The sequence below is a fragment of the Pongo abelii genome, chromosome 4 (genome assembly GCF_028885655.2).
Source record: "Pongo abelii isolate AG06213 chromosome 4, NHGRI_mPonAbe1-v2.0_pri, whole genome shotgun sequence".
Lineage (NCBI taxonomy): Eukaryota > Metazoa > Chordata > Mammalia > Primates > Hominidae > Pongo > Pongo abelii.
In genome coordinates, this window is record NC_071989.2 from 189,729,360 (window position 1) to 189,754,538 (window position 25,179).

General features: G+C 41.6%; 1 protein-coding gene across 1 annotated transcript; it reads left to right on the forward strand.

Moving 5' to 3' along the window:
- The first annotated feature begins 1,779 nt into the window (after nt 1–1,779).
- Nucleotides 1,780–24,655, forward strand: BTNL3 (butyrophilin like 3). The gene is made up of 8 exons (XM_024247354.2): nt 1,780–2,012; nt 5,730–6,077; nt 9,991–10,266; nt 20,768–20,881; nt 21,951–21,971; nt 22,513–22,539; nt 22,834–22,860; nt 23,271–24,655. Exons 1-8 carry the CDS (start codon nt 1,964–1,966, stop codon nt 23,825–23,827), a joined length of 1,419 nt encoding a protein of 472 aa, XP_024103122.2. The 5' UTR covers nt 1,780–1,963; the 3' UTR covers nt 23,828–24,655.
- Nucleotides 24,656–25,179: the final 524 nt, after the last annotated feature.

Below are 25,179 nucleotides of genomic sequence, written 5' to 3' on the forward strand. Positions count from 1 at the left end.
TACGTAGGCCTCTAGGTATTCTGCAGATCACCAGTGGTCTTGATAGCCATTCATATATGTTCGTATTATGTTATTTTTCAACTAAATCGCAACTGGAAAAAAACATCTTTAATATTATGGCCTTGGATCTGTTACTTCATCACTAATACTTGTGGTGCAATAGGACACTTCACCTGTACTAAAAGGGCCAAGAGTAAATGTCTTGTTTTGTTGTTGTTGTTGATAAACACGTCTATAGAGTCGGCAGTTAATGCTGAATTTGTCAAATAGCCCTTCCAAAATTATACTTGTATTTAAAAAATAAATGGATCTACCTAATTTCTATTCATTTAATTTGCAGTTTTGTCTTATTAAAGTGGTATGTTTTTCAGCGTATTTTTTTCTGAAGTTGATCTCTTTACATTTCAGCTATTACTGTATGCAGAAAGAAATTGACTTGTAATCTTTGATTTTTTTGCATTTGTAAAGGCTTTGTACTTAAGGTAGGATTACATGTTTACAGACTGTGGGGGGGAAAAAAAAGAAAAGTGAAGGGAGAGAAAAGATGGGGCGAGTGGCCAGAGACCCTCAGGATCCAAGAGTTAACTCGGATTAACTCAGATGCTCTGTTCAGCCAATTTTCAGACTACTTTTTTCCTAATATAAGCACTTAAGGATAAGCCTTTCTGTAAGAACTGCCTTACATGCATCATAGTGTTTTAAATGTAGTGTTTTCATTCTTCTTCTAGTCTAATTACCTTCAACTTCTATTATTAGTTGTCTTAGACCCATTAGTTATTTAAAATTGTGTTATTAACAATTTCTAAGTTCATGGGGCTTCCTCTTTTTAAATTGCTCTTTACCTTCATTGTCCTTCGTGGTGCTCTCCGTGGAAACCTGCTTTCTGATCTAGTAAGTGCTTATTCTTTGTGCATGTCCCCAGACTTGAAATCACTGCATAATCCCTAACTGTGTGTGTCCTGGCTTAGTACATCCAATGAATGACTGAATGAATGCATCTTTGCCTTACCCCCAGGCCTGAAGCATCGTCTTGGTCCGCTTCTCAATACCTTGGATCCTTGGAGATCAAGGTCCTGGTTGTTCTGGCAAGTTCAACATAATCTGGCCTCATGATCAGAGTCCTGTCCCTGAACTCAAGACAAGGGAGGGATGGGCAGAATTACCTCATGCTGTGCCAGGAAATATGAGTCTCATGGAGCATTGCCTGTGTGCCTGGGCAAATTCACTGCCTCACTGCCCTGTGCTGAGATGATCTTTTTTTTTTTTTTTTTTTCTGAGATAGAGCCTCACTCTGTCACCAGACTGGAGTGTAGTGGTGCAATCTGGGCTCACTGCAACCTCCCCCTTCCCGGTTCAAGCAATTCTCCTGCCTCAGCCGCCCAAGTAGGTGGGACTACAGGTGTGCACTACCACGCCTGGCTAATTTTTGTATTTTTAGTAGAGACAGGGTTTCATCATGTTGGCCAGGATGATCTCGATCTCTTGACCTTGTGATTCACCTGCCTTGGCTTCCCAAAGTGCTGGGATTACAGGCATGAGCCACTGCGCCTGTCCAATCTCTCTTTCAGGGATAGATGCTCACTCTCTCTTGCAGCTCTGCCTGCCAGACTAAGCCTGAAAATATCTCTGCATCTGGCATTCCTTTACCACCTATGTGGGACACAACCCAGAACAAAGTTCCTCCAAGTGTACCCTACTCTGTTTCCATTATCATTTCTCTGGTCTGAGACAGATGTTTATGACCTGCCAATAAATGCAATGATTCAAAGTCCAGTGCCCATACTCCTCATTCATACAGCCATGTTTAGGGAGGCTCTAGGGAGAAACGCACAGTTTGACATCAGTTCATGAAAAGCCTCTCCATGGCTCCTGCATCTAAGACAGCTGGCCTGACCTTCAAATCATCCATCCACCCCTGCTGTCATCTGTTTTCATAGTGTGAGATCAACCCACAGGAATATCCATGGCTTTCATGCTCATTTTGGTTCTCAGTTTCTACAAGCTGGCGTCAGGTAAGTCTTTCAGTTTGGACTGTTGTTTTTCTCCTTGTTGAATAATATTTTGAGTTCATTCATGACAATGATCTCAGTACAGTGAGACACAGGAATCTGTGGTGCTTGCATTCTCCACCTTCTCCTGGCCTCAGGCTGGCAACTACCAATGCCAGGAGCTGTGGGAAGCACAGGGCAGCAGGAATTCAGGAACAGACTCCTTGAGCTGTTTCTCAAGGACTTGGGCACTATCACAGTAGCCCAGAATAATGGGAGCAGGCCCTGGGAGCGGGGAGGGAACACATCGAGAACGCCAAGGTAAACACATTGTTCTCCCCAGGTGGGCTGTGGGGCTTGGGCAGGGGAAGTCTCTAATAAAATCCCCAGGTTTTTGACTTGGGTGCCTGGGTGGAAGGTGGCACTGTTTAGGATGTTTGGAGAAAAAGACAATGTATCCAGCTATGCACATGCTGAGTTAGAAACACCTATAGTTATGGAGTAGAGCACCAGACCTTTAAGTGAGGAATAAGTTGGAACCTGGCATAGTCTAGGCAGAAATCCACTCTTCTTTCTCCTTCTAGTAACCATCAAGACAAAGCCTGGTGTACAGGATATTGAGTAATCAAATAAATTTTGCAGGGAGAGATAGGGGCTGGAGTAGAACACTGGATTCTGGGTGGTCAGTGTTAAGCCACAAAAAGTTCATTTGACTGTGTTCACTTTCTGTCTGGAACAGTTCCATAATGCTATTTGTCTACCTATGACTGTTTTGCTAAACAAAGCCAAGAAAACAGAAATAAGAGGATCAAAATCCATGTGTGTTCACAGGGCATGGTGGCTCACACCTGTAATCCCAGCACTTTGGGAGGCTGAGGCAGGTGGATCACCTGAGGTCAGGAGTTTGAGACTAGCCTGGCCAACATGGTGAAACCCCATCTCTACTAAAAATACAAAAATTAGCCAGGCATGGTGGTGAGCGCCTGTAGTCCCAGCTACTCAGGAGGCTGAGGCACGAGAATCGCTTAAACCCAGGTGGCGGAGGTTGCAGTGTGCCAAGATCGCGCCACTGCACTCCAACCTGGGTGACAGACTGAGACTTTGTCTCAAAAAAACAAAAACAAAAAACCACAATCCATGTGTGTTACTCACAAGACAGCCTCCATTTAAGTACACTCTCACCCATTTTCTGACAAGCTTTTCTGTCTGCTTTCTGTTTCTGCATGAGGCAGCAGGGCATGCTGGAAATGACCTTAGAGGAAGTAACACTATTTTTAAAACTTTCCTTTTCTCTATGAGCTTGTGGCTAATAACTTCTATTAGCATCAGTTTTTGCTTATGATGACATAGAGATAATAATATCACATCTGTGACATTCCTGTGGCTGAAGGGCTACTGTGTGGATTGTGTGAACTTGTGCATGTAGAGCATGCAGCACAGAGCTCCACTGGTGCACAGCATGTTGCAACAACAGACAGTGTTATTCCTTGCTTCTCCCCAGGGGAAGGAGTAAAGGGAGACGCTGTCAGCAAGACAAATGACAGCAGCAAGGCTGGCCGGAGAAACAGACATATATTAAAAACTGTTTGCCTGGCTTGACAGTCTCACACAGCCTTGAAGGCAGCACTCACAGCAGCCCAGCTGACAGGCTGGGTCCCAAAAACTGATCTAGAGCAAGAGCCTTTCTGCAGGTGCTTTGTTTAGCAGATTATTCTCAGAAACAAAAGTGACAGGGTGCAGAGAGTGAAGCCAGTGGGAGGAAAGCCATAGAGGGTGCGCTAATGAGCAGGTTGCTGTGGTGGCAACTGGGACCCAGTCCCACTGGGTCCTTTGGAGGAACTGTATAGATGATGGCTCAGGATCTTCCCAACATCCACTGCTTCCTGTTCCCCACTGGGTGAGATGTGCCCCCCTGGGACTATTAAAATCGCAAACCTTCTTGGCCGCCCTGCGCCTGGGCTGAGTAGGTTCCAAAGGTTGCAAGAAGCCATCAGCAGAGAGGCAGAGGCCAGGCTCCAGGGGCGGAGCTGTCAGCAGGCAGGGAAATGCCCATCCCACTGCAGGGGGACTGAGGGTTGGGTGGTGAGGAGCAGGGCCTCAACATCTGCTACATCAGGTCAGCAGCTGGTCAGACACCAGGCTGCAAAGTCATGCCTCATTTAATAATACTCTTAAAGATGCATGAGTGAAATACATTTCAGCAAGATTTATAAAATGTACTTAAACTTAGAAATAATTAGTGCGAAAATTTAAAATATCCACTTATCTGGAAATTCACACATGGGATCCACTTTGCCTCTGATGCACATGCAGACACCACACACAGGTATATCCATATACCATAAATGGATACATGTGAATGAATCAAGAGACACAGCCAATCAAAGGGGGTGGGTACTTAGAAGGTGAAGGGAGTGGGCCTCCATCGTTTGTGGTCTCTCTAAGAAGAACTCTAATCATACAGAGTTGTAAGTGTGATTTACATCAGAAAAATTACTTAGTTGACCACAAAACCAAGAAGCAAATGCAAAAAGAAAGTAGCGCTCACCATTCATAGGCATAATCCCTGTCTATGGAGCCCATTCTCCATGCTGGGCATGGGAAATCCTGTGCTGAGGAAAACACACACACTCTGTCCTCATGAAGCTGAGAGTCATGCAGGGAAGGCTCGCAGAAAACAAACAATTATGTCACTTGCTGCAAGATGAAGACAGTTTCAAGTGAAGATCAAGACAAAGCTGTACCAAGAAAATACAAACAAAACAAAACAGGTAAGCCATGTTGATAAAGCACTAGAGTGGGGGTGTCCAATCTTTTGCCTTCCCTGGGCCATATTGAAAGAAGAACTAACACTAACGATAACTAATGAATGAAAAAATATCACAAAAAATCTTATAATGTTTTAAGAAAGTTTATGAATTTGTGTTGGACCATATTCAAAGCCGTCCTGAGTCTCATGCAGCCCACAGGCTGTGGCTTGGACAAACTTTTGCTAGATGAAGTACTATTCAAGTACGAAATAATAAAGTGGAAAAACATAAAATTATTACCTGGAGTAAAAGGTAGGTGTCATGGAAAAGATATGTCACAACATCAGTGCACTAAAGAGCAAATCTCTGAAATAAAAACTACAAAGTCTTCTCACTGTGTCATACCATGTCCTTCAGAATATGGCAGAAGTCTACTTAAAAAAAGAAGCACAAATAAATGTGCTTCAGTGCAGAATATATATTCCTTTCTTGTATCCATAAAACATTTACAAGATGTAATCATCTATTTGAAGGAAATAAGTTTCCCCAAATTCGATATTTTATGGCCACTTACTCCCCTCCTGGGTCATTAAAAAAGGTTTTAGCATAGAAGATGCAAAGGGGTGCTGTGAGTGTTCATTAAGCAGATGGGCAGAGAGCAGAGCATGTGGAGATAGATTCTCCTCCAGTCAGGGAGTCTGCATTTGGAAGGTGCCTCTCAGCCCCAGAGACAGGGTTTCTTCATGTTGAATGTGGGAATATTGATAGCACATACCTCACCTCATCTCACATGAGATATGTGTGAGAACCGAGTGAAGTAACTGACATGGAAGCATTCTCGCAAGTGTAAGATGTGCAAATGCAAGTCATCAGGTTTAGAAAGAAGACTGATGGATCCCCCACCCCATACCCCACACATCTCCACCCACCAGAGTCCTGAGAAGGACTCAAGTGGATTTTGCTTAGTTATCTGTTATGTTTCCTCCTATAGGACAGTGGCAAGTGACTGGACCGGGCAAGTTTGTCCAGGCCTCGGTGGGGGAGGACGCAGTGTTCTCCTGCTCCCTCTTTCCTGAGACCAGTGCAGAGGCCATGGAAGTGCGGTTCTTCAGGAATCAGCTCCATGCTGTGGTCCACCTCTACAGAGATGGGGAAGACTGGGAATCTAAGCAGATGCCACAGTATCGAGGGAGAACTGAGCTTGTGAAGGACTCCATTGCAGGGGGGCATGTCTCTCTAAGGCTAAAAAACATCACTCCGTCGGACATTGGCCTGTATGGGTGCTGGTTCAGTTCCCAGATTTACGACGAGGAGGCCACCTGGGAGCTGCGGGTGGCAGGTCAGTTGTTTATTTATGACTGAGTTGTCTTGTAAAGTCATGCTACCATTATCAGCTCTTAAAAGTATTTCAGATAATGAAATAAAACAGACTTTACAGATTCTGACATGATGCAAAAAGGCTTCGGTGGGGATCGCTGACCTGAGGTTTCTGGAGATGAGCCTGGCCCTGCCATCACACAGGTGGGATCATGATGCAGAAGACAGCCACTGGCACCTGCCACCACCTGACAGGATACAGACGAAAGCCACTCCCACCCTGTTGGTGAAACAAGAGTGATGATGCCTGTCATATTTCATTTTCTTCTTCTTTTTTCTGGACTTCTTGTGTGTTACTAAACTTTTTTTAGGATTCCATCACAACTTATTGTTAGTCTTTTTTTAGTATAACATTTTGTAGTGTTTTCTTAGGTGCTGCTCTAGGTGTTATGATATTCATATATAATTTATCACAATCTACTGTATCAACATTTTACCACTTTGAAGTGTGGAAACTTCATTTTCATTTAGATCCCTTCAATCTCCACAATTTAAAAATAACATTGCCTTGAGTATTTCTTCTATATACATAAGCACTATATCAGATAGTGACTTAATTTCTGTTTAAACCATCATATACAATTTTTATTTTTAGTTTTTAGTTTTCTTTGACACAGTCTTGCCCCGTCACCCAGGCTGGAGTGCAGTGGTGTGATCTCAGCTCACTGCAACCTCCACCTCCTGGGTTCAAGTGATTCTTGTACCTCAGCCTCCTGAGTAGCTCAGATTACAGGCATGCGCCACCACACCAGCTAATTTTTTTTTGTATTTTTAGTAGAGATGGGGTTCTGCCATGTTGGCCAACTGGTCTCAAACTCCTGGCATCAAATGATCCCCTGCCTTGGCCTCCCAAAGTGCTGGGATTACAGGTGTGAGCCACCACACCCAGCACGTATGTGATTGTTAAACACTAATAAAATGGAAAATCTATTGTAATTTTCCTTATTCTTCTTTTTCTATTGCTTTTTTTCTTTTCTAATATTCCGAGATTCTTTCTTTTATCATTTCCTTTCTGTTTGAAGAATTTCCTCCAGCCATCCTTTTAGGATAGGTCTGTTAGTGACAAATTCTCTTAGTTTTCGTTTATCTGAGAATAAATATGCAAATGATTTCCTCTTTATTTGTGAATAATGGTTTTGCCAGATATAGAATTTGTGAGTTTCTTGATGGTTATTTTCTTTCAGCAGTTGAAAAATGTGCTACTTCTTTCTGGCCTTGAAGATTTCTCATGAAAAATCTGCTGTCATTGGTGTTTTCTTTATTTTCAGAAATTTAATTATGATCTATCAAGGCATGAGTTTCTTTACATTTCTCCTATTTGGTGTGCTCTCAGCTTCTTGAATCTGTAGTTTCATGACTTTCACATTTGACTAGATCAGCCATCATTTCTTTAAATACTCTTTCAGCTCTCTCTCTTTCTCCTCTCCTTCTGGGACTATGATGATACAAATGTTGACATTTTGTTATTGTCTCATAGGTCCTTGAGGATCTGTTTTTCCTCTTTAAAAAAAATATTTTCTTCTCTTTTCATGCTGGTTAAGTTTCACTGTTGTATCCTGGAGTTCAATAATTTTTTTTTTTTTTTGAGATGGAGTCTCGCTCTGTCGTCCAGGCTGGATAGAGCACAGTGGTGCGATCTCGGCTCACTGCAAGCTCTGCCTCCCGGGTTCACGCCATTCTCCTGCCTCAGCCTCCAGAGTAGCTGAGACTACAGGTGCCCGCCACCATGCCCAGCTAATTTTTTTTGTATTTTTAGTAGAGACGGGCTTTCACCGTGTTAACCAGGATGGTCTTGATCTCCTGATCTCGTGATCTGCCTGCCTCGGCTTCCCAAAGTGCTGGGATTACAGGCTTGAGCCACCACGCCAGGCCAATAATTTTATTTTGTCATCTCCACTCTAGTATTGAAGCTACCCAGTTAGTTATTGTTTTTGCATTTTTTTCTGTTATATTACTTCTGATTTGTTTTTTATAACATCTATGTTTTTTGTTTTTTAAATTTTTTTGAGAGAATTCATAATTGCTTTTTGAAACATTTTAATAATAGCTATTCATGTTGGTCTCGGCAATCACATGATTGTCTATATTCATTCAAGTTGATATTTAATTGGTTCTTGGTATGATGGGTAATTTTTAGTTGAAATCTAAATGGTTTAACCATTGTAAGATACTCTAGACCCTATGTAAACTTCTGTTTTGCAGGCAGTCACCATGTTTAGATTTATGACTCAGGTCCTAGTCTATTTTTGGTGGTTGTGGCTCCAAATACAATTTAATTTTCAGAGACTTTACTGTGTTATTTTGGTCTACTTTGCTTAACTGATGTCACTGGAGATTCTGCTCATCCTTTCTAGTACTAACTGTGGCAGTAAAAGGTGTTTTCCCATGTTGCTCCTCAGTGTTTCTTGTGAGAGAGGTGATCATCTGGCATAGTGGGACAAAGTATTCTTTTGCCAGCACCACTTTGCATATCATGTATTTTCAGCCATTTAGGGTGGAAAGATTCCCGCTGGGCCACCTACTTCTGCTGGAGGTGGGAGTTGGGGAGTGGTCATAGGATGCTCAGCTGCTGTGTTTTTTCTCTACTCCTGGGGTCCCTAGTCAGTCCTCCTTAGTCTTTCCACTTCTCAAAATGCACCTATGCTTGCCTCATTTCTAGGGTTTATGATTTTACTTAGAGAAAGGAGCAAGGAAGGGAAGTCTACATCACCTTACTTGAGCCCCCTTCCTTGGGGCTTACACCACCATCATTCTTTCATTAATTTATTGACTAACAAACATTTATTAGGCTGCATGCACTGATCCAGACCCTGGGGAATGGCAGAGAACAACACTCAGAGAGGAATTTCTGTTTGGAGTGGTTAAAAGGCAATATTAAATCATCAAATTGAAGTCAACCACATAAGGGGTACTTTTCCATATTCCCGAAGTCACAAATCTGGATGTCACTTGATGTTCAGTCCTATTGATTCAACCTCTCAAATAGATTCTGCATCTGCCGTTCCCCCTCTCAGAGCCTTCCTCCTCCCCAGCCCTTCCTTTCTCTCACTGGAGTCACTTCAATAGTTGCATGGTGGGTCACTCTCCTCCGGAGTGTTCTCTGTGGTCCCTCCTCCATGCTGCTGCATGGAGACCTAAGATACAGGCCTTGCCATAACTCCCACCTGCTGGAAGCTGGTAAGAGCCCTACTGGTCTACAGTTCTTAAAGTGGCTGTGGGCAAGTCCACATTGCTCAGGTCAGTGAATTTATGACCTCCATGGGTTGACTTGCGCCTTTTTCAGATCTTGTCTTACACCCCTACTCTCTTATACGTCATCATCTGGAATATAAATATTCATGAGTCCTTGAAATCACTGTGGCACGTTAACTTTTCACATTGTGGTTTGTACTTGTCTCTTTTTGTCTAAAATGCTTCCCCTCTCCCCCACCTGACAACAAAACTCCTATTTTCTGACACAGAAGGATGCAAATGTCATCTCCAGGAAGCTGTGCCTTTCCCTGAAAGTTAAGCACTCTTCTCCGTGCTAACCCGACCATGCTTTCATAGTTGCCATTTCACTGTGAAATGTATTTTATACAGTTTCCTCACTATTTGATCAATGAGTTTCTCATTAGAAGGGGCTGTGTCTTATTCACTGCATCCTATTTCATACTTAGGAATATCCAGGCATATATAGTGGCTGCTAAATAAATGTTGAATGAACATAGACCATGGAAGGGCTTGCAGTAGTAGTATGAGTGGATGTGTGTGTAAGAGAGACAGAGAAAAGGATGTGTGTGTTGTTATGGGTACAGGCTTGATGAACCAGACTCAAAATAGCTGTAAGCTTGAAATTTGGTCTTTGCTTTCATCTTTCCCTGTTTTCTTCCCAGCACTGGGCTCACTTCCTCTCATTTCCATCGTGGGATATGTTGACGGAGGTATCCAGTTACTCTGCCTGTCCTCAGGCTGGTTCCCCCAGCCCACAGCCAAGTGGAAAGGTCCACAAGGACAGGATTTGTCTTCAGACTCCAGAGCAAATGCAGATGGGCACAGCCTGTATGATGTGGAGATCTCCACTATAGTCCAGGAAAATGCTGGGAGCATATTGTGTTCCATCCACCTTGCTGAGCAGAGTCGTGAGGTGGAATCCAAGGTATTGATAGGAGGTGAGTGGGGAGAAGGAAGGGCAAGGAAGGGGTGTGTGCATACGTAACCCAGGGTAGAGCAGCAGCTTGTGTCTGGGATTGTTGTGTAGTACCTCCCAGCTTCAATGATTTGTTTTGAGAGTCAAAGATTGATGAGGTATAAAAAACAAAACCAAACATTTGATAAAGCAGAAGTAGAATAGTTTAGAATTTCAAGGCAGTAGAATTAAGTATTTCCTTCACCACACAATACCCCAATGGTGCAACACTCACAACTCAACACATAACAAAACTTAAGGAAATTAACTCTAGGACTAAGAAAATAATTGTTTCTTCATTTTTAGAAAACATCGTTGCTCCTTCATGAAGCAGAATAAAAATGTAGAAAATTTCAGAAAGGATTTACAAATAGTAGGAAAATTTACATAAACTAAAATGTTTCCAGAATCACACTCAATGTAAAAGGATTTAATTTGCCAGTTAAAAGACAAAGAATCTCAGACTGGATTTAAAAATCTCATCGCTTGAACCCGGGAGGCAGAGGTTGCAGTGAGCCGAGATGGCACCACTGTGCTCCAGCCTGGGTGGCAGAGCAAGACTCCATCTCAAAAACATAAAAATAAAAATAAAAATAGATAAGTAATAAAAATCTCAATTGCAATTCATAAGAGGAAAAATGTAGCACATATGAGCTATTCATCGAAAATAAAAAATACTAGAGAAATAGTAATCAAGAAGAATTGAACAGATATATTAGTGTCAAGAAAAGGAAGACAAAGTTTTAAGAAAAAGGGCATTAGGGATAGAGTTATTTCAAAAACATAAGTTCACTCAGTATAAGAATATGAAAATTTTAAATATATATGTACCTTATACATGTAAAACATAAAAAGAAAATATCAACAGAAATAAGAAAAAAGGTCATACTTCGAGTTCTAAAATTGATTAAATAAGTAGACAAAATAAGTAAGAATATATAATATTTGAACTAAAAATTAATGTCTGAAATAACATATTTTTGGAGATGGCACTCCAGGTTTGTAGAATATACAGTAATTTTTACCACACTTGGAACTTTTATAAAATTTTACCAGATATAAACACATACAATGGTTTTAAGAAAATTTTCAAACATTGATATCATGCACACAAAATTCTCTAATCATAACGTAATAAACTCAAATGACCACAGCAAAAGATAGTTTAAATTTTTATGTGTTTGAAAAATTTTTAAACATTAAAATAACTGAGAAATTGAAGAAAGCATACTGATAGGTAGAAAATTCTTAAAACTGAATGATAATAAAATTACAATCTATCATAATGTGTAAAATAGAACTAATATAGTTTTCTGAGTCAAAATTTTATCTGGCCAGGTGCAGTGGCTCACGCCTGTAATCCCAGCACTTTGGGAGGCCAAGTCAGGTGGATCACCTGAGGTCAGGAGTTCAAGACCAGCCTGGCCATAATGGTGAAACCCCGTCTCTACTAAAAATACAAAAATTAGCCGGGCGTGGTGGTGGGTGCCTGTAATCCCAGCTACCTGGGAAGCTGAGGCAGGAGAATCGCTTGAACTCGGGAGGCGGAGGTTGCGGTGAGCCGAGATCGCGCCACTGCACTCCAGCCTGGGCGAGAGAGCAAGACTCCATCTCAAAATAAAAAAAATATATCCTTTAATGCTTAAGTGTTCTTATTAGCATGAAATAGCTGAATATTGATATTAGGCATCAATATATATTTCAGAAAACAGCAAAAGAAAGTGGAAGAAATCCTAAAGATATAGAAATATGGAAATATAAAGACCAACAACGCAGATTAATACAAATAAAGTTAGACGGTTTGAAGTGTTATTAAAATAGATAAACTGGCAACATCAGTTAAGAATAAAAGAGAAACAGCACAATTAAACAAGGCAGGAAATAACAAGAAGGCACAACTAAAGATTTAGTAGACATTTGTAAGATAAACTGCTTTGAATAACTTTTTCCTTTTCTATTGAATATGATGAAGTGAAAGTTTTCATAGAAAAATGTAAAATACAGGCCAGGCGCAGTGGCTCATGCCTGTAGTCCCAGCAGTTTGGAAGGCTGAGGCGGGCAGATCACTTGAGGTCAGGAGTTTGAGACCAGCCTGCCCAGCATGGCAAACCCCATCTCTACCAAAAATACTAACATTAGCTGGGCATGGTGGTGTGTGTCTGTCATCCCAGCTACTCGGGAGGCTGAGGCATGAGAATCACTTAAATTCAGGAGGTGGAGATTGCAGTGAGCTGAGATCACCCCACTGTACTCCAGCCTGGGGGACAGAGTGAGACTTTGTCTCAAAAATTTTTAAAAAAGAAGAAAAATGTAAAATACAAAATCCGAAGGAAAGAGACTACCTGACTAATTTGTAACCATGAAAGAGGTGGAGTCAGCATTTAAAAGTCTTCCCAGAAGGAAGACACAAGGGCCACATTGTTTTATATACAAAGTCTACCAAATATTCAAGAAAAGACAAAATGTATCTTTCAGAAAGTTGGCCAGAGAGCAGAAAAATAGGAAATATTAAACTCATTTTATTGAGTCAACATAATTTTGGTATCATAAGAGAAATGGGCAATTCAAAAAAGGAAAAATTTTTACCAACTTTACTCATAATTGAAAATGTAAAAATCTTACCAAAAATTTTGCAAGTAGAAAAGTCCACAAAAACATATATCGTGACCAAACTTATCCTGGAAAAAAATGTTAGGTCAACGTGGGAACATATATTAATGTAATTATAACATAATTAGTTAAAAGAGATAAACTATAATTTTCTTAGTAGATGTAAATAAAACAGATAACTTTCAACATCTGTTCATCATGATTTCAACACTTGCAAATCTAGAAACAGAAGAAAATTTTTTTATCAATCTAGAAATAGGACTCTGCTTAATCTGATAAAAAGATATCTAAAGATACTTGCGGTTAGTGAGTGTAGTTTTAAAATGCTCCAAGAAACAGCTCCCAGTGTGAGCAACGCAGAAGATGGGTGATTTCGGCATTTCCATCTCAGCTTTGAAGAGAGCAGTGGTTCTCCCAGCACGCAGCTGGAGATCTGAGAACGGGCAGACTGCCTCCTCAAGTGGGTCCCTGACCCTTGACCCCCGAGCAGCCTAACTGGGAGGCACCTCCCAGCAGGGGCAGACTGACACCTCACACGGCTGGGTACTCCAACAGATCTGAAGCTGAGGGTCCTGTCTGTTAGAAGGAAAACTAACAAACACAAAGGACATCCACACTAAAAACCCATCTGTACATCACCATCATCAAAGACCAAAAGTAGATAAAACCACAAAGATGGGGAAAAAACAGAGCAGAAAAACTGGAAACTCTAAAAAGCAGAGTGCCTCTCCTCCTCCAAAGGAAAGCAGTTCCTCACCAGCAACAGAACAAAGCTGGACGGAGAATGACTTTGACAAGTTGAGAGAAGAAGGCTTCAGACGATCAAATTACTCCGAGCTACGGGAGGATATTCAAATCAAAGGCAAAGAAGTTGAAAACTTTGAAAAAAATTTAGAAGAATGTATAACTAGAATAACCAATACAGAGAAGTGCTTAAAGGAGCTGATGGAGCTGAAAACCAAGGCTCGAGAACGACGTGAAGAATGCAGAAGCCCCAGGAGCCGATGCGATCAAATGGAAGAAAGGGTATCAGCGATGGAAGATGAAATGAATGAAATGAAGCGAGAAGGGAAGTTTAGAGAAAAAAGAATAAAAAGAAACAAACAAAGCCTCCAAGAAATATGGGACTATGTGAAAAGACCAAATCTACGTCTGATTGGTGTACCTGAAAGTGACGGGGGGAATGGAACCAAGTTGGAAAACACTCTGCAGGATAACATCCAGGAGAACTTCCCCAATCTAGCAAGGCAGGCCAACATTCAGATTCAGGAAATACAGAGAATGCCACAAAGATATTCCTCGAGAAGAGCAACTCCAAGACACATAATTGTCAGATTCACCAAAGTTGAAATGAAGGAAAAAATGTTAAGGGCAGCCAGAGAGAAAGGTCGGGTTATCCACAAAGGGAAGCCCATCAGACTAACAGCGGATCTCTCAGCAGAAACTCTACAAGCCAGAAGACAGTGGGGGTCAATATTCAACATTCTGAAAGAAAAGAATTTTCAACCCAGAATTTCATATCCAGCCAAACTAAGCTTCATAAGTGAAGGAGAAATAAAATCCTTTACAGACAAGCAAATGCTGAGAGATTTTGTCACCACCAGGCCTGCCCTAAAAGAGCTCCTAAAGGAAGTGCTAAACATGGAAAGAACAACCGGTACCAGCCACTGCAAAATCATGCCAAATTGTAAAGACCATCGAGACTAGGAAGAGACTGCATCAACTAAGGAGCAAAATAACCAGCTAACATCATAATGACAGGATCAAATTCACACATAACAATATTAACTTTAAATGTAAATGGACTAAATGCTCCAATTAAAAGACACAGACTGGCAAATTGGATAAAGACTCAAGACCCATCAGTGTGCTGTATTCAGGAAACCCATCTCACGTGCAGAGACACACATAGGCTCAAAATAAAAGGAGGTAGGAAGATCTACCAAGCAAATGGAAAGCAAAAAAACGCAGGGGTTGCAATCCTAGTCTCTGATAAAACAGACTTTAAACCAACAAAGATCAAAAGAGACAAAGAAGGCCATTACATAATGGTAAAGGGATCAATTCAACAAGAAGAGCTAACTATCCTAAATATATATGCACCCAATACAGGAGCACCCAGATTCATAAAACAAGTCCTGAGTGACCTACAAAGAGACTTAGACTCCCACACATTAATAATGGGAGACTTTAACACCCCACTGTCAACATTAGACAGATCCACGAGACAGAAAGTCAACAAGGACACACAGGAATTGAACTCAGCTCTGCACCAAGTGGACCTAATAGACATCTACAGAACTCTCCACCCCAAATCAACAGAATATACATTTTTTTCAGCACCACACCACACCTATTCCAAAATTGACCACATACTTGGAAGTAAAGCTCTCCTTAGCAAATGAAAAGAACAGAAATTGTAACAAACTATCTCTCAGATCACAGTGCAATCAAGCTAGAACTCAGGATTAAGAATCTCACTCAAAACCGCTCAACTACATGGAAACTGAACAACCTGCTCCTGAATGACTACTGGGTACATAAGGAAATGAAGGCAGAAATAAAGATGTTCTTTGAAACCAACGAGAACCAAGACACAACATACCAGAATCTCCGGGATGCATTCAAAGCAGTGTGTAGAGGGAAATTTATAGAATTAAATGCCCACAAGAGAAAGCAGGAAAGATCCAAAATTGACACCCTAACATCACCATTAAAAGAACTAGAAAAGCAAGAGCAAACACATTCAAAAGCTAGCAGAAGGCAAGAAATAACTAAAATCAGAGCAGAACTGAAGGAAATAGAGACACAAAAAAACGCTTCAAAAAATTAATGAATCCAGGAGCTGGTTTTTTGAAAGGATCAAGAAAATTGATAGACTGCTAGCAAGACTAATAAAGAAAAAAAGAGAGAAGAATCAAATAGATGCAATAAAAAATGATAAAGGGGATATCACCACCGATCCTACAGAAATACAAACGACCATCAGAGAATACCACAAATACCTCTACGCAAATAAACTAGAAAATCTAGAAGAATGGATAAATTTCTCGACACATACACTCTCCCAAGACTAAACCAGGAAGAAGTTTAATCTCTGAATAGACCAATAACAGGAGCTGAAATTGTGGCAATAATCAATAGCTTACCAAACAAAAAAAGTCCAGGACCAGATGGATTCACAGCCGAATTCTACCAGAGGTACAAGAAGGAGCTGGTACCATTCCTTCTGAAACTAGTCCAATCAATAGAAAAAGAGGGAATCCTCCCTAACTCATTTTATGAGGCCAGCATCATCCTGATACCAAAGCCGGGCAGAGACACAACCAAAAAAGGGAATTTTAGACCAATATCCTTGATGAACAATGATGCAAAAATCCTCAATAAAATACTGGCAAACCGAATCCAGCAGCACATCAAAAAGCTTATCCACCATGATCAAGTGGGCTTCATCCCTGGGATGCAAGGCTGGTTCAACATACACAAATCAATAAATGTAATCCAGCATATAAACAGAACCAAAGACAAAAACCACATGATTATCTCAATAGATGCAGAAAAGGCCTTTGACAAAATTCAACAACGCTTCATGCTAAAAACTCTCAATAAATTAGGTATTGATGGGACGTATCTCAAAATAATAAGAGCTGTCTATGACAAACCCACAGCCAATATCATACTGAATGGGCAAAAACTGGAAGCATTCCCTTTAAAAACTGGCACAAGACAGGGATGCCCTCTCTCACCACTCCTATTCAACATAGTGTTGGAAGTTCTGGCCAGGGCAATTAGGCAGGAGAAGGAAATAAAGGGTATTCAATTAGGAAAAGAGGAAGTCAAATTGTCCCTGTTTGCAGACGACATGATTGTATATCTAGAAAACCCCATTGTCTCAGCCCAAAATCTCCTTAAGCTGATAAGCAACTTCAGCAAAGTCTCAGGATACAAAATCAATGTACAAAAATCACAAGCATTCTTATACACCAACAACAGACAAACAGAGAGCCAAATCATGAGTGAACTCCCATTCACAATTGCTTCAAAGAGAATAAAATACCTAGGAATCCAACTTAAAAGGGATGTGAAGGACCTCTTCAAGGAGAACTACAAACCACTGCTCAAGGAAATAAAAGAGGATACAAACAAATGGAAGAACATTCCATGCTCATGGGTAGGAAGAATCAGTATCGTGAAAATGGCCATACTGCCCAAGGTAATTTACAGATTCAATGCCATCCCCATCAAGCTACCAATGACTTTCTTCACAGAATTGGAAAAAACTACTTTAAAGATCATATGGAACCAAAAAAAGAGCCCGCATTGCCAAGTCAATCCTAAGCAAAAAGAACAAAGCTGGAGGCATCTCGCTACCTGATTTCAAACTATACTACAAGGCTACAGTAACCAAAACAGCATGGTACTGGTACCAAAACAGAGATATAGATCAATGGAACAGAACAGAGCCCTCAGAAATAACACTGCATATCTACAACTATCTGATCTTTGACAAACCTGAGAAAAACAAGCAATGGGGAAAGAATTCCCTGTTTAATAAATGGTGCTGGGAAAACTGGATAGCCATATGTAGAAAGCTGAAACTGGATCCCTTCCTTACACCTTGTACAAAAATCAATTCAAGATGGATTAAAGACTTAAATGTTTGACCTAAAACCATAAAAACCCTAGAAGAAAACCTAGGCATTACCATTCAGGACATAGGCATGAGCAAGGACTTCATGTCTAAAACACCAAAAGCAATGGCAACAAAAGCCAAAATTGACAAATGGGATCTAGTTAAACTAAAGAGCTTCTGCACAGCAAAAGAAACTACCATCAGAGTGAACAGGCAACCTACAAAATGGGAGAAAATTTTCACAACCTACTCATCTGACAAAGGGCTAATATCCAGAATCTACAATGAACTCCAACAGATTTACAAGAAAAAAACAAACAACCCCATCAAAAAGTGGGCAAAGGACATGAACAGACACTTCTCAAAAGAAGACATTTATGCAGCCAAAAGACATGAAAAAATGCTCACCATCACTGGCCATCAGAGAAATGCAAATAAAACCACAACGAGACACCATCTCACACCACTTAGAATGGCAATCATTAAAAAGTCAGGAAACAACAGGTGCTGGAGAGAATGTGGAGAAATAGGAACACTTTTACACTGTTGGTGGGACTGTAAACTAGTTCGACCATTGTGGAAGTCAGTGTGGCGAGCCCTCAGGGATCTAGAACTAGAAATACCATTTGACCCAGCCATCCCATTACTGGGTATATACCCAACGGACTATAAATCATGCTGCTATAAAGACATATGCACACGTATGTTTATTGCAGCATTATTCACAATAGCAAAGACTTGGAACCAACCCAAATGTCCAACAATGATAGACTGGATTAAGAAAATGTGGCACATATACACCATGGAATACTATGCAGCCATAAAAAAGGATGAGTTCACGTCCTTTGTAGGGACATGGATGAAACTGGAAATCATCATTCTCAGTAAACTATCACAAGAACAAAAAACCAAACACCACATATTCTCACTCATAGGTGGGAATTGAACAATGAGAACACATGGACACAGGAAGGGGAACATCACACTCTGGGGACTGTTGTGGGGTGGGGGGAGGGGGGAGGGATAGCATTGGGAGATATACCTAATGCTAGATGACGAGTTAGTGGGTGCAGTGCACCAGCATGGCACATGTATACATATGTAACTAACCTGCACATTGCGCACATGTACCCTAAAACCTAAAGTATAATAATAATAAATAAATAAAAAAGATACTTGCAGCAAACATCATACAAAATAATAAGCCACCTAATTTTTTAAATACATACAGAAAACATTATACATAATGTGTCATTTAAAATCATAACATAAGGAGATTGCATTAAACACTTCTGCTCCACTTTATATTAGAGTACTGTTACTATTAGCAGCCACTTCAATAAGGGAAGAAAATGTAAAATGTATTTTTTCTTTTAGAAAGAAAAAAATAAAATAGCCATTGTTCACAGTTTATATGATGATATAAACGGAAAATTTAGAAAAATTTACAGACAAATTCTTTCAACTCATAAAAGAACCCATCGTGTTCATGAAAAATGAGACGAATAAACAAAATCAATTGCATTAGTAAACACCAGCAAAGGAAGAAAAACACAGGCCATGTACAATAACAATAAAAAATATGTTAACCAGGAATAAGTCTAATAAAACATTTACAAAATCTTATTGAAGGGTATTATAAAACTGTATTAAAATACACTAATGAAAACTAAAATAAGAGAACAAACATAACACCTTTCAGATAAGAAGATGCATGTTTTTAAAGATATCAGTTCTCCTAGAATTGCTGTATAGATTCAATTCAATTCCATAGAAAAAGCTCAGCACATTTTTTTGTTTGTTTGTTTTTTGAGATGAGCTGTCACTCTGTCACCCATGCTGCAGTAGAGTGGTGCAATTATGGCTCACTGCAACCTCAATTTCCCATGCTCAAGCAATCCTCCCACCTCAGCCTCCCAAGTAGCTGGGACCACAGGTGTGCACCACCATGCCTGGCTAATTTTCTTTAATTTTAAATATTTTTAGAGATGGAGGTCTCACTTTGTTGCCTAGACTGGTCTTGAACTGTCCTTAAGAAATCCTCCTGGCCAGGCGCGGTGGCGGATGCCTGTAATCCCAGCACTTTGGGAGGCCGAGATGGGAGGATCACAAGGTTAGGAGATCGAGACCATGCTGGCTAACATGCTGAAACCCCATCTCTACTAAAAATACAAAAAATTAGCCAGGTGTGGTGGCGGGCACCTGTAGTCCCAGCCACTCAGGAGGCTGAGAAAGGAGAATGGCATGAACCCGGGAGGCAGAGGTTGCAGTGAGCCGAGATCACGCCACTGCACTCCTGTCTGGGCAACAGAGCGAGAGTCTGTCTCAACAAAACAAAACAAAACAAAACAAAACAAAGAAATCTAAAGGAGAAAAGAATAAACATTATCTTAAAAAAAAAAAAAGAAATCCTCCCACTTTGGCCTCCATAACTGCTAGGATTACAGGCATGAGCCACTGCACTTGGCCCAGAGTTTTCTTAAAGCCTAACAAGTCAATTCCAAAGTTTATGTGGCAAAACAAATAGCCAAGAATTGCTAAGATACAGTGGAATAAGAGCAAGCTAAGAAGTTTAGTCTTATCTCAGAGACATATCCCAAAGCTTTGAAGATTAAGCCAATTAAAATTATTGGCACAGAGATAACCCTATGGATCAATGGGAGAGAACAAAGAGCCCAGAAACAAATCCAAGCTTGAACATGAGGTACACAGAGGTGACCTTGCATGTGTGGCAGTGTGTAAAGCAAGGTCCACTCAATAAACATTGCCAGCACAGTCAACACCTGCTTAGAAGATGACATTGAACTTCTGCCTCATTATACACAGACACACACACACACGTGTGTGTGTGTGTGTGTGTGTATATATATATATATATATGAAATCCAGATGGATCAAGACTTATAAAGAAATGCAAAGCTTTAACGCACACACACACACACACATACACACGTGAATACATATATATATATATGAAATCCAGATGGATCAAGACTTATAAAGAAATGCAAAGCTTTAACACACACACACACACACATACATACGTGAATATATATATATATATATATATATATGAAATCCAGATGGATCAAGACTTATACAGACATGCAAAGCTTTAAATCTGTGGAAGAAATTAGAGAAAAATGTTTTCATCTTGGGGTACTGGGGGATTCCTTAAATGGGTGTAAAATTGCCTTACCTGCTTAGCAATCACTAAGGGGTCTGTGGGACTGTTTTTCAGAGACGTTTTTCCAGCCCTCACCTTGGCGCCTGGCTTCTATTTTACTCGGGTTACTCTGTGGTGCCCTATGTGTTGTTGTCATGGGGATGACAATTGTTTTCTTCAAATCCAAAGGTAAGTGAGAGAGAGAAGCATGGGCCCATGCTTTCTTCATGGTTCCAGTGGAGCTGATATCAGGCTGCCCTCACACACCTCTGGGCTCTGTTCTTCCAGCCCTAGGCCCACGGGGTCCACCGCCTGAGGCACAGGGAACCCAGTCTTCAGCCTCCTCTGTGCTGACCTGAAATGGCTCCTTCAGAAAATGCCAGCCTCTGCCAATCCCTTTCTACTTTACGTGGAGCACAGGATAAGCAGATAATTGATTTTCAGTAAATAAAGAGTTCACATAAATTTCTACAAACAGGCTGAGTGCGGTGGCTCATGTCTGTAATCCCAGCATTTTGGGAGGCCAATGTGGGAGGATCACTTGAGCCCAGGAGTGTAAGACCATCCTGGGCAACATGGCGAGAACTCCTCTCTACAAAAAATTTTTAAAACATAAAATAAAATAATTAGCTGGGTGTGGTGGTGCGTGACTGTGGTCCCAGCTACTCAGGAGGTTGAGATGGGAGGATGGCTTGAGCACAGGAGGTGAAGGCTTTAGTGAGCCATGTTCGCACCACTGCACGTCAGCCGGGGCAACAGAGTGAGACCCTGACTCAAAAAATAAATATATAAAAATAAATAAATTTCTACTAACGACAACAAGAGTCTTATAAGAAAATTTCAGGGTAGTTGCAAAGACTTCATAAAAGAGGAAATAAAACTGACTGACTGAGATAAAATGATAATCTCAATAAGAGTCTTCACCCTAGAACAAATTTCCTCCTCCTTGGGAGCGACACTTCCCATTGAGGATGAGGCCACCCCCACCTCCCCTCCCAGCCACCTTCTCCCATCTCCATCCCCACCTCCACAGCATCCCAGCTATTGTCCCTCTCCTTAGCATGCACCTTCCCCCTGATCTCTTGCTCCACCCCAGAGAGCTACAGTCCGTGCAGGGGCTGGGGAGCACATATAAGTGTCCTAGGAGAGGCCCTGCCCTTCACACCTGCAGCTCGTCCCACCTGTGCAAGGAGCCAGCGTCATGTTTGTACCTTGCACACTCCTGTGTCCACCACTGAATATACTGTTTCTGTTCCAGGGAAAATCCAGGCGGAATTGGGTAAGTGTGTGTCATGTCCTGAGCCTCCCACACATGGTTCTCCTGAGTCCCTCCCTAATCCACAGTTTGAGCCTCTGGACGACCCTGGCTCCAGGCTGGACAGGAAGCACCGGCAGGTGGAGGAGAGCAGCTGCCTGGCTCTCTCCATCCACTGCTCATGAGTTACCCCTTGGATATCTGGAGGGCTTAGGATAGGCCCCAGGGCCTGGAAGTCCCCACAAATTGTCTGTGCCTGTTGCCCGTTGGTTTGCTCTGTGTGTGGTGGGGGGAGGTGTTGATCATGAGCTCTGAGGGTGCGTGGGCCACAGTGAGGAACCTGAGAAAAATTTGTGGGTGATCCTCGACCTCCCCTGGCCTGATGCTTTGAGACTTTATCCAGTTCTGTATCAACCACTAAATAGTCTGCTTTTTGTTGCATGGAAACTCCAGGATAAACTGGGTGAGAGTGTTATCACTCGCAGGGATTCCCTCCCACACCCTCCCTGGGCCCCCGCTCTGTGATGTCAGCCTCTTATGTGTTTTTTGTTTTTTTGTTTTTCAGCCTGGAGAAGAAAGCACGGCCAGGCAGGTAAAAGAAAATATTCCTCTTCACACATTTATGACTCCTTTCCAAGTCTCTCGTTTATGGATTTTTATATCCTGAGGCCCATGGGTCCCTGCAGAGCCAAGCTTGTGATGGGAACTCTGAAACTGCAGATTCTGGGGGAGGTGCATTTTGTAGAGAAGCCGCGTAGCCGTCTTCAGATCTCTTGAAAGGGTCCATGACACTCAAAAAGTGTCCTAATCCTTGGTCTCTCCCTTCTCCCTGTGTCCTGTTCCCCATGGGAGCACTGAACTGCCTGCTCTGTCTGCTTGCTTTCAGAATTGAGAGACGCCCGGAAACATGCAGGTACCAACGTCTGAGAGGGTGACAGTGGGCATGGACTAGTGACAGATATGGAGCCCACCCAGCTTGTAGACAGCAAATCTGTGATGCCCCAATCCACCCCAGGGTGCAGCTGCCTCTAAATACACTTCTTGGCCCAGGACTTGAAGGGAAAAGCGTAGGGACTGGGTCAGCTAGGAGGGGTCACAGGCAAGACACCAGGGAACTGAGGGCACTAGTAGCTGGCTTCTAGGGGTCTGTGCAAAGGGGAAAGAAGTGAAGTTAGCAGGAACTGGGGGGTGGAAGGAAGCTGAATCCTGGAGTCACTCAGATCCTACCCGGAGCCAGTCTGCAGTGGGATGGTCGACCTCTTGTTCCAGCCCAGATTTCCTCTTCAGTAACTCATGCTTCCTCTCTCCCCCACCGCACCCCAGTGGAGGTGACTCTGGATCCAGAGACAGCTCACCCGCAGCTCTGTGTTTCTGATCTGAAAACTGTAACCCAAAGAAAAGCTCTCCAGGATGTGCCTTACTCTGAGAAGAGATTTACAAGGAAGAGTGTGGTGGCTTCTCAGGGTTTCCAAGCAGGGAAACATTACTGGGAGGTGGACGTGGGACAAAATGTAGGGTGGTGTGTGGGAGTGTGCCGGGATGACGTAGACAGGAGGAAGAACAATGTGACTTTGTCTTCCCACAATGGGTATTGGGTCCTCAGACTGAATGAAGAACATTCGTATTTCATATTACATCCACATGTTATCAACCTCCCCCCCAGCACCCCTCCTACACGAGTAGGGATCTTCCTGGACTATGAGGGTGGGACCATCTCCTTCTTCAATACAAATGACCAGTCCCTTATTCATACCCTGACATGTCAGTTTGAAGGCTTGCTGAGACCCTATATCCAGCATGTGATCTATGACGAGAAAAATGGGACTCCCATATTCATATGTCCAGTGTCCTGGGGATCAGAGAGAGAAGACCCTGCTTAAGGGGCCCCCACACCACAGACCCAGACACAGCCAAGGGAGAGTGCTCCCGACAGGTGGCCCCAGTTTCCTCTCCGGAGCCTGCGCACAGAGAGTCACGCCCCCCACTCTCCTTTAGGGAGCTGAGGTTCTTCTGTCCTAAGCCCTGCAGCAGCACAGCTTCCAGATGAGGGGGGATTGGCCTGTCCCTGTGGGAGTCAGAAGCCATGGCTGCCCTGAAGTGGGGATGGAATAGACTCACATAAGATTTACTTTGTGAAAACTCCATCCAGCTAAGTGATCCTGAACAAGTCACAACCTCTCAGGCTCCTCAGTTGTTAGTCAGGGATAGTGATTCCCATCTCACAGGTGAAGATTAAAGAGACAATGAATGTGAATCATGCTTGCAGGTTTGATGGCACAGTGTTTGCTAATGATGTGTTTTTATATTATGCATTTTCCCACCATAAACTCTGTTTGCTTATTCCACATTAATTTACTTTTCTCTATACCAAATCACCCATGGAATAGTTATTGAACACCTGCTATGTGAGGCTCAAAGGATAAAGAGGAGGGAGTATTTTTAATTGATTCTATAAGCCCAGTATTACCTGATACCAAAACCAGGCAAAGAAAACAGAAGAAGAGGAAGGAAAACTACAGGTCCATATCCCTCATTAACATAGACACAAAAATTCTAAATAAAATTTTAGCAAATTAAACTAAACAATATATTTAAAGATGATATATAACTACTCAGTGTGGTTTGTCCCACAAATGCAGAGTTGGTTTAATATTTAAATATCAACCAGTGTAATTCAGCACATTAATAAATTAAAAAAGAAAACCATATGATCATTTCAATGATGCAGAAAAAAAGTTTCATAAAGCCACCATCATTACTGATAAAACCTGTCAACAAAGAAGATATACAGATGAAAAATAAGCACATGAAGAGATACTCAATGTCATTAAACATTAAGAAAGTGCAAACTAAAACCACAACAAGATACCATTACCATCAATTAAAGTGGCTAAAATTACAAAGACTGACAATAACAAGTGTTGGTGAGGATGTGGAGGGAAGGAACTCTCATACACTGCTCATGGGACTGTCAAATAATATAGTCACTTTGGAAAACAGTTCAGTAGTTCCTTTAAAAGTTCAACAGTCACTAACCATATGATCCAGCATGGCCTTCTAATTATTTTTCCAAGAGAAAAGGAAATATGTGAATGTTCATAAAAGCTTTATTTGTAATAGCCAAAATTTGAAAACAACACAAAGCTCACCAATTGATAACAAATTATGATATATCCATACAAATAAAGTGCTACTCAGAAATAAAAAGAATAAACTATTGTTATATGCACAA

Bases quoted from the DNA above. Each gene is read 5' to 3' on its own strand.
- BTNL3 (XM_024247354.2), top strand. From the start codon at position 1,964: ATGGCTTTCATGCTCATTTTGGTTCTCAGTTTCTACAAGCTGGCGTCA. The intron at 20,882-21,950 runs GTAAGTGAGAGA...TTTCTGTTCCAG, and splicing joins TGTTTTCTTCAAATCCAAAG to GGAAAATCCAGGCGGAATTG. The intron at 21,972-22,512 runs GTAAGTGTGTGT...TTTGTTTTTCAG, and splicing joins GAAAATCCAGGCGGAATTGG to CCTGGAGAAGAAAGCACGGC.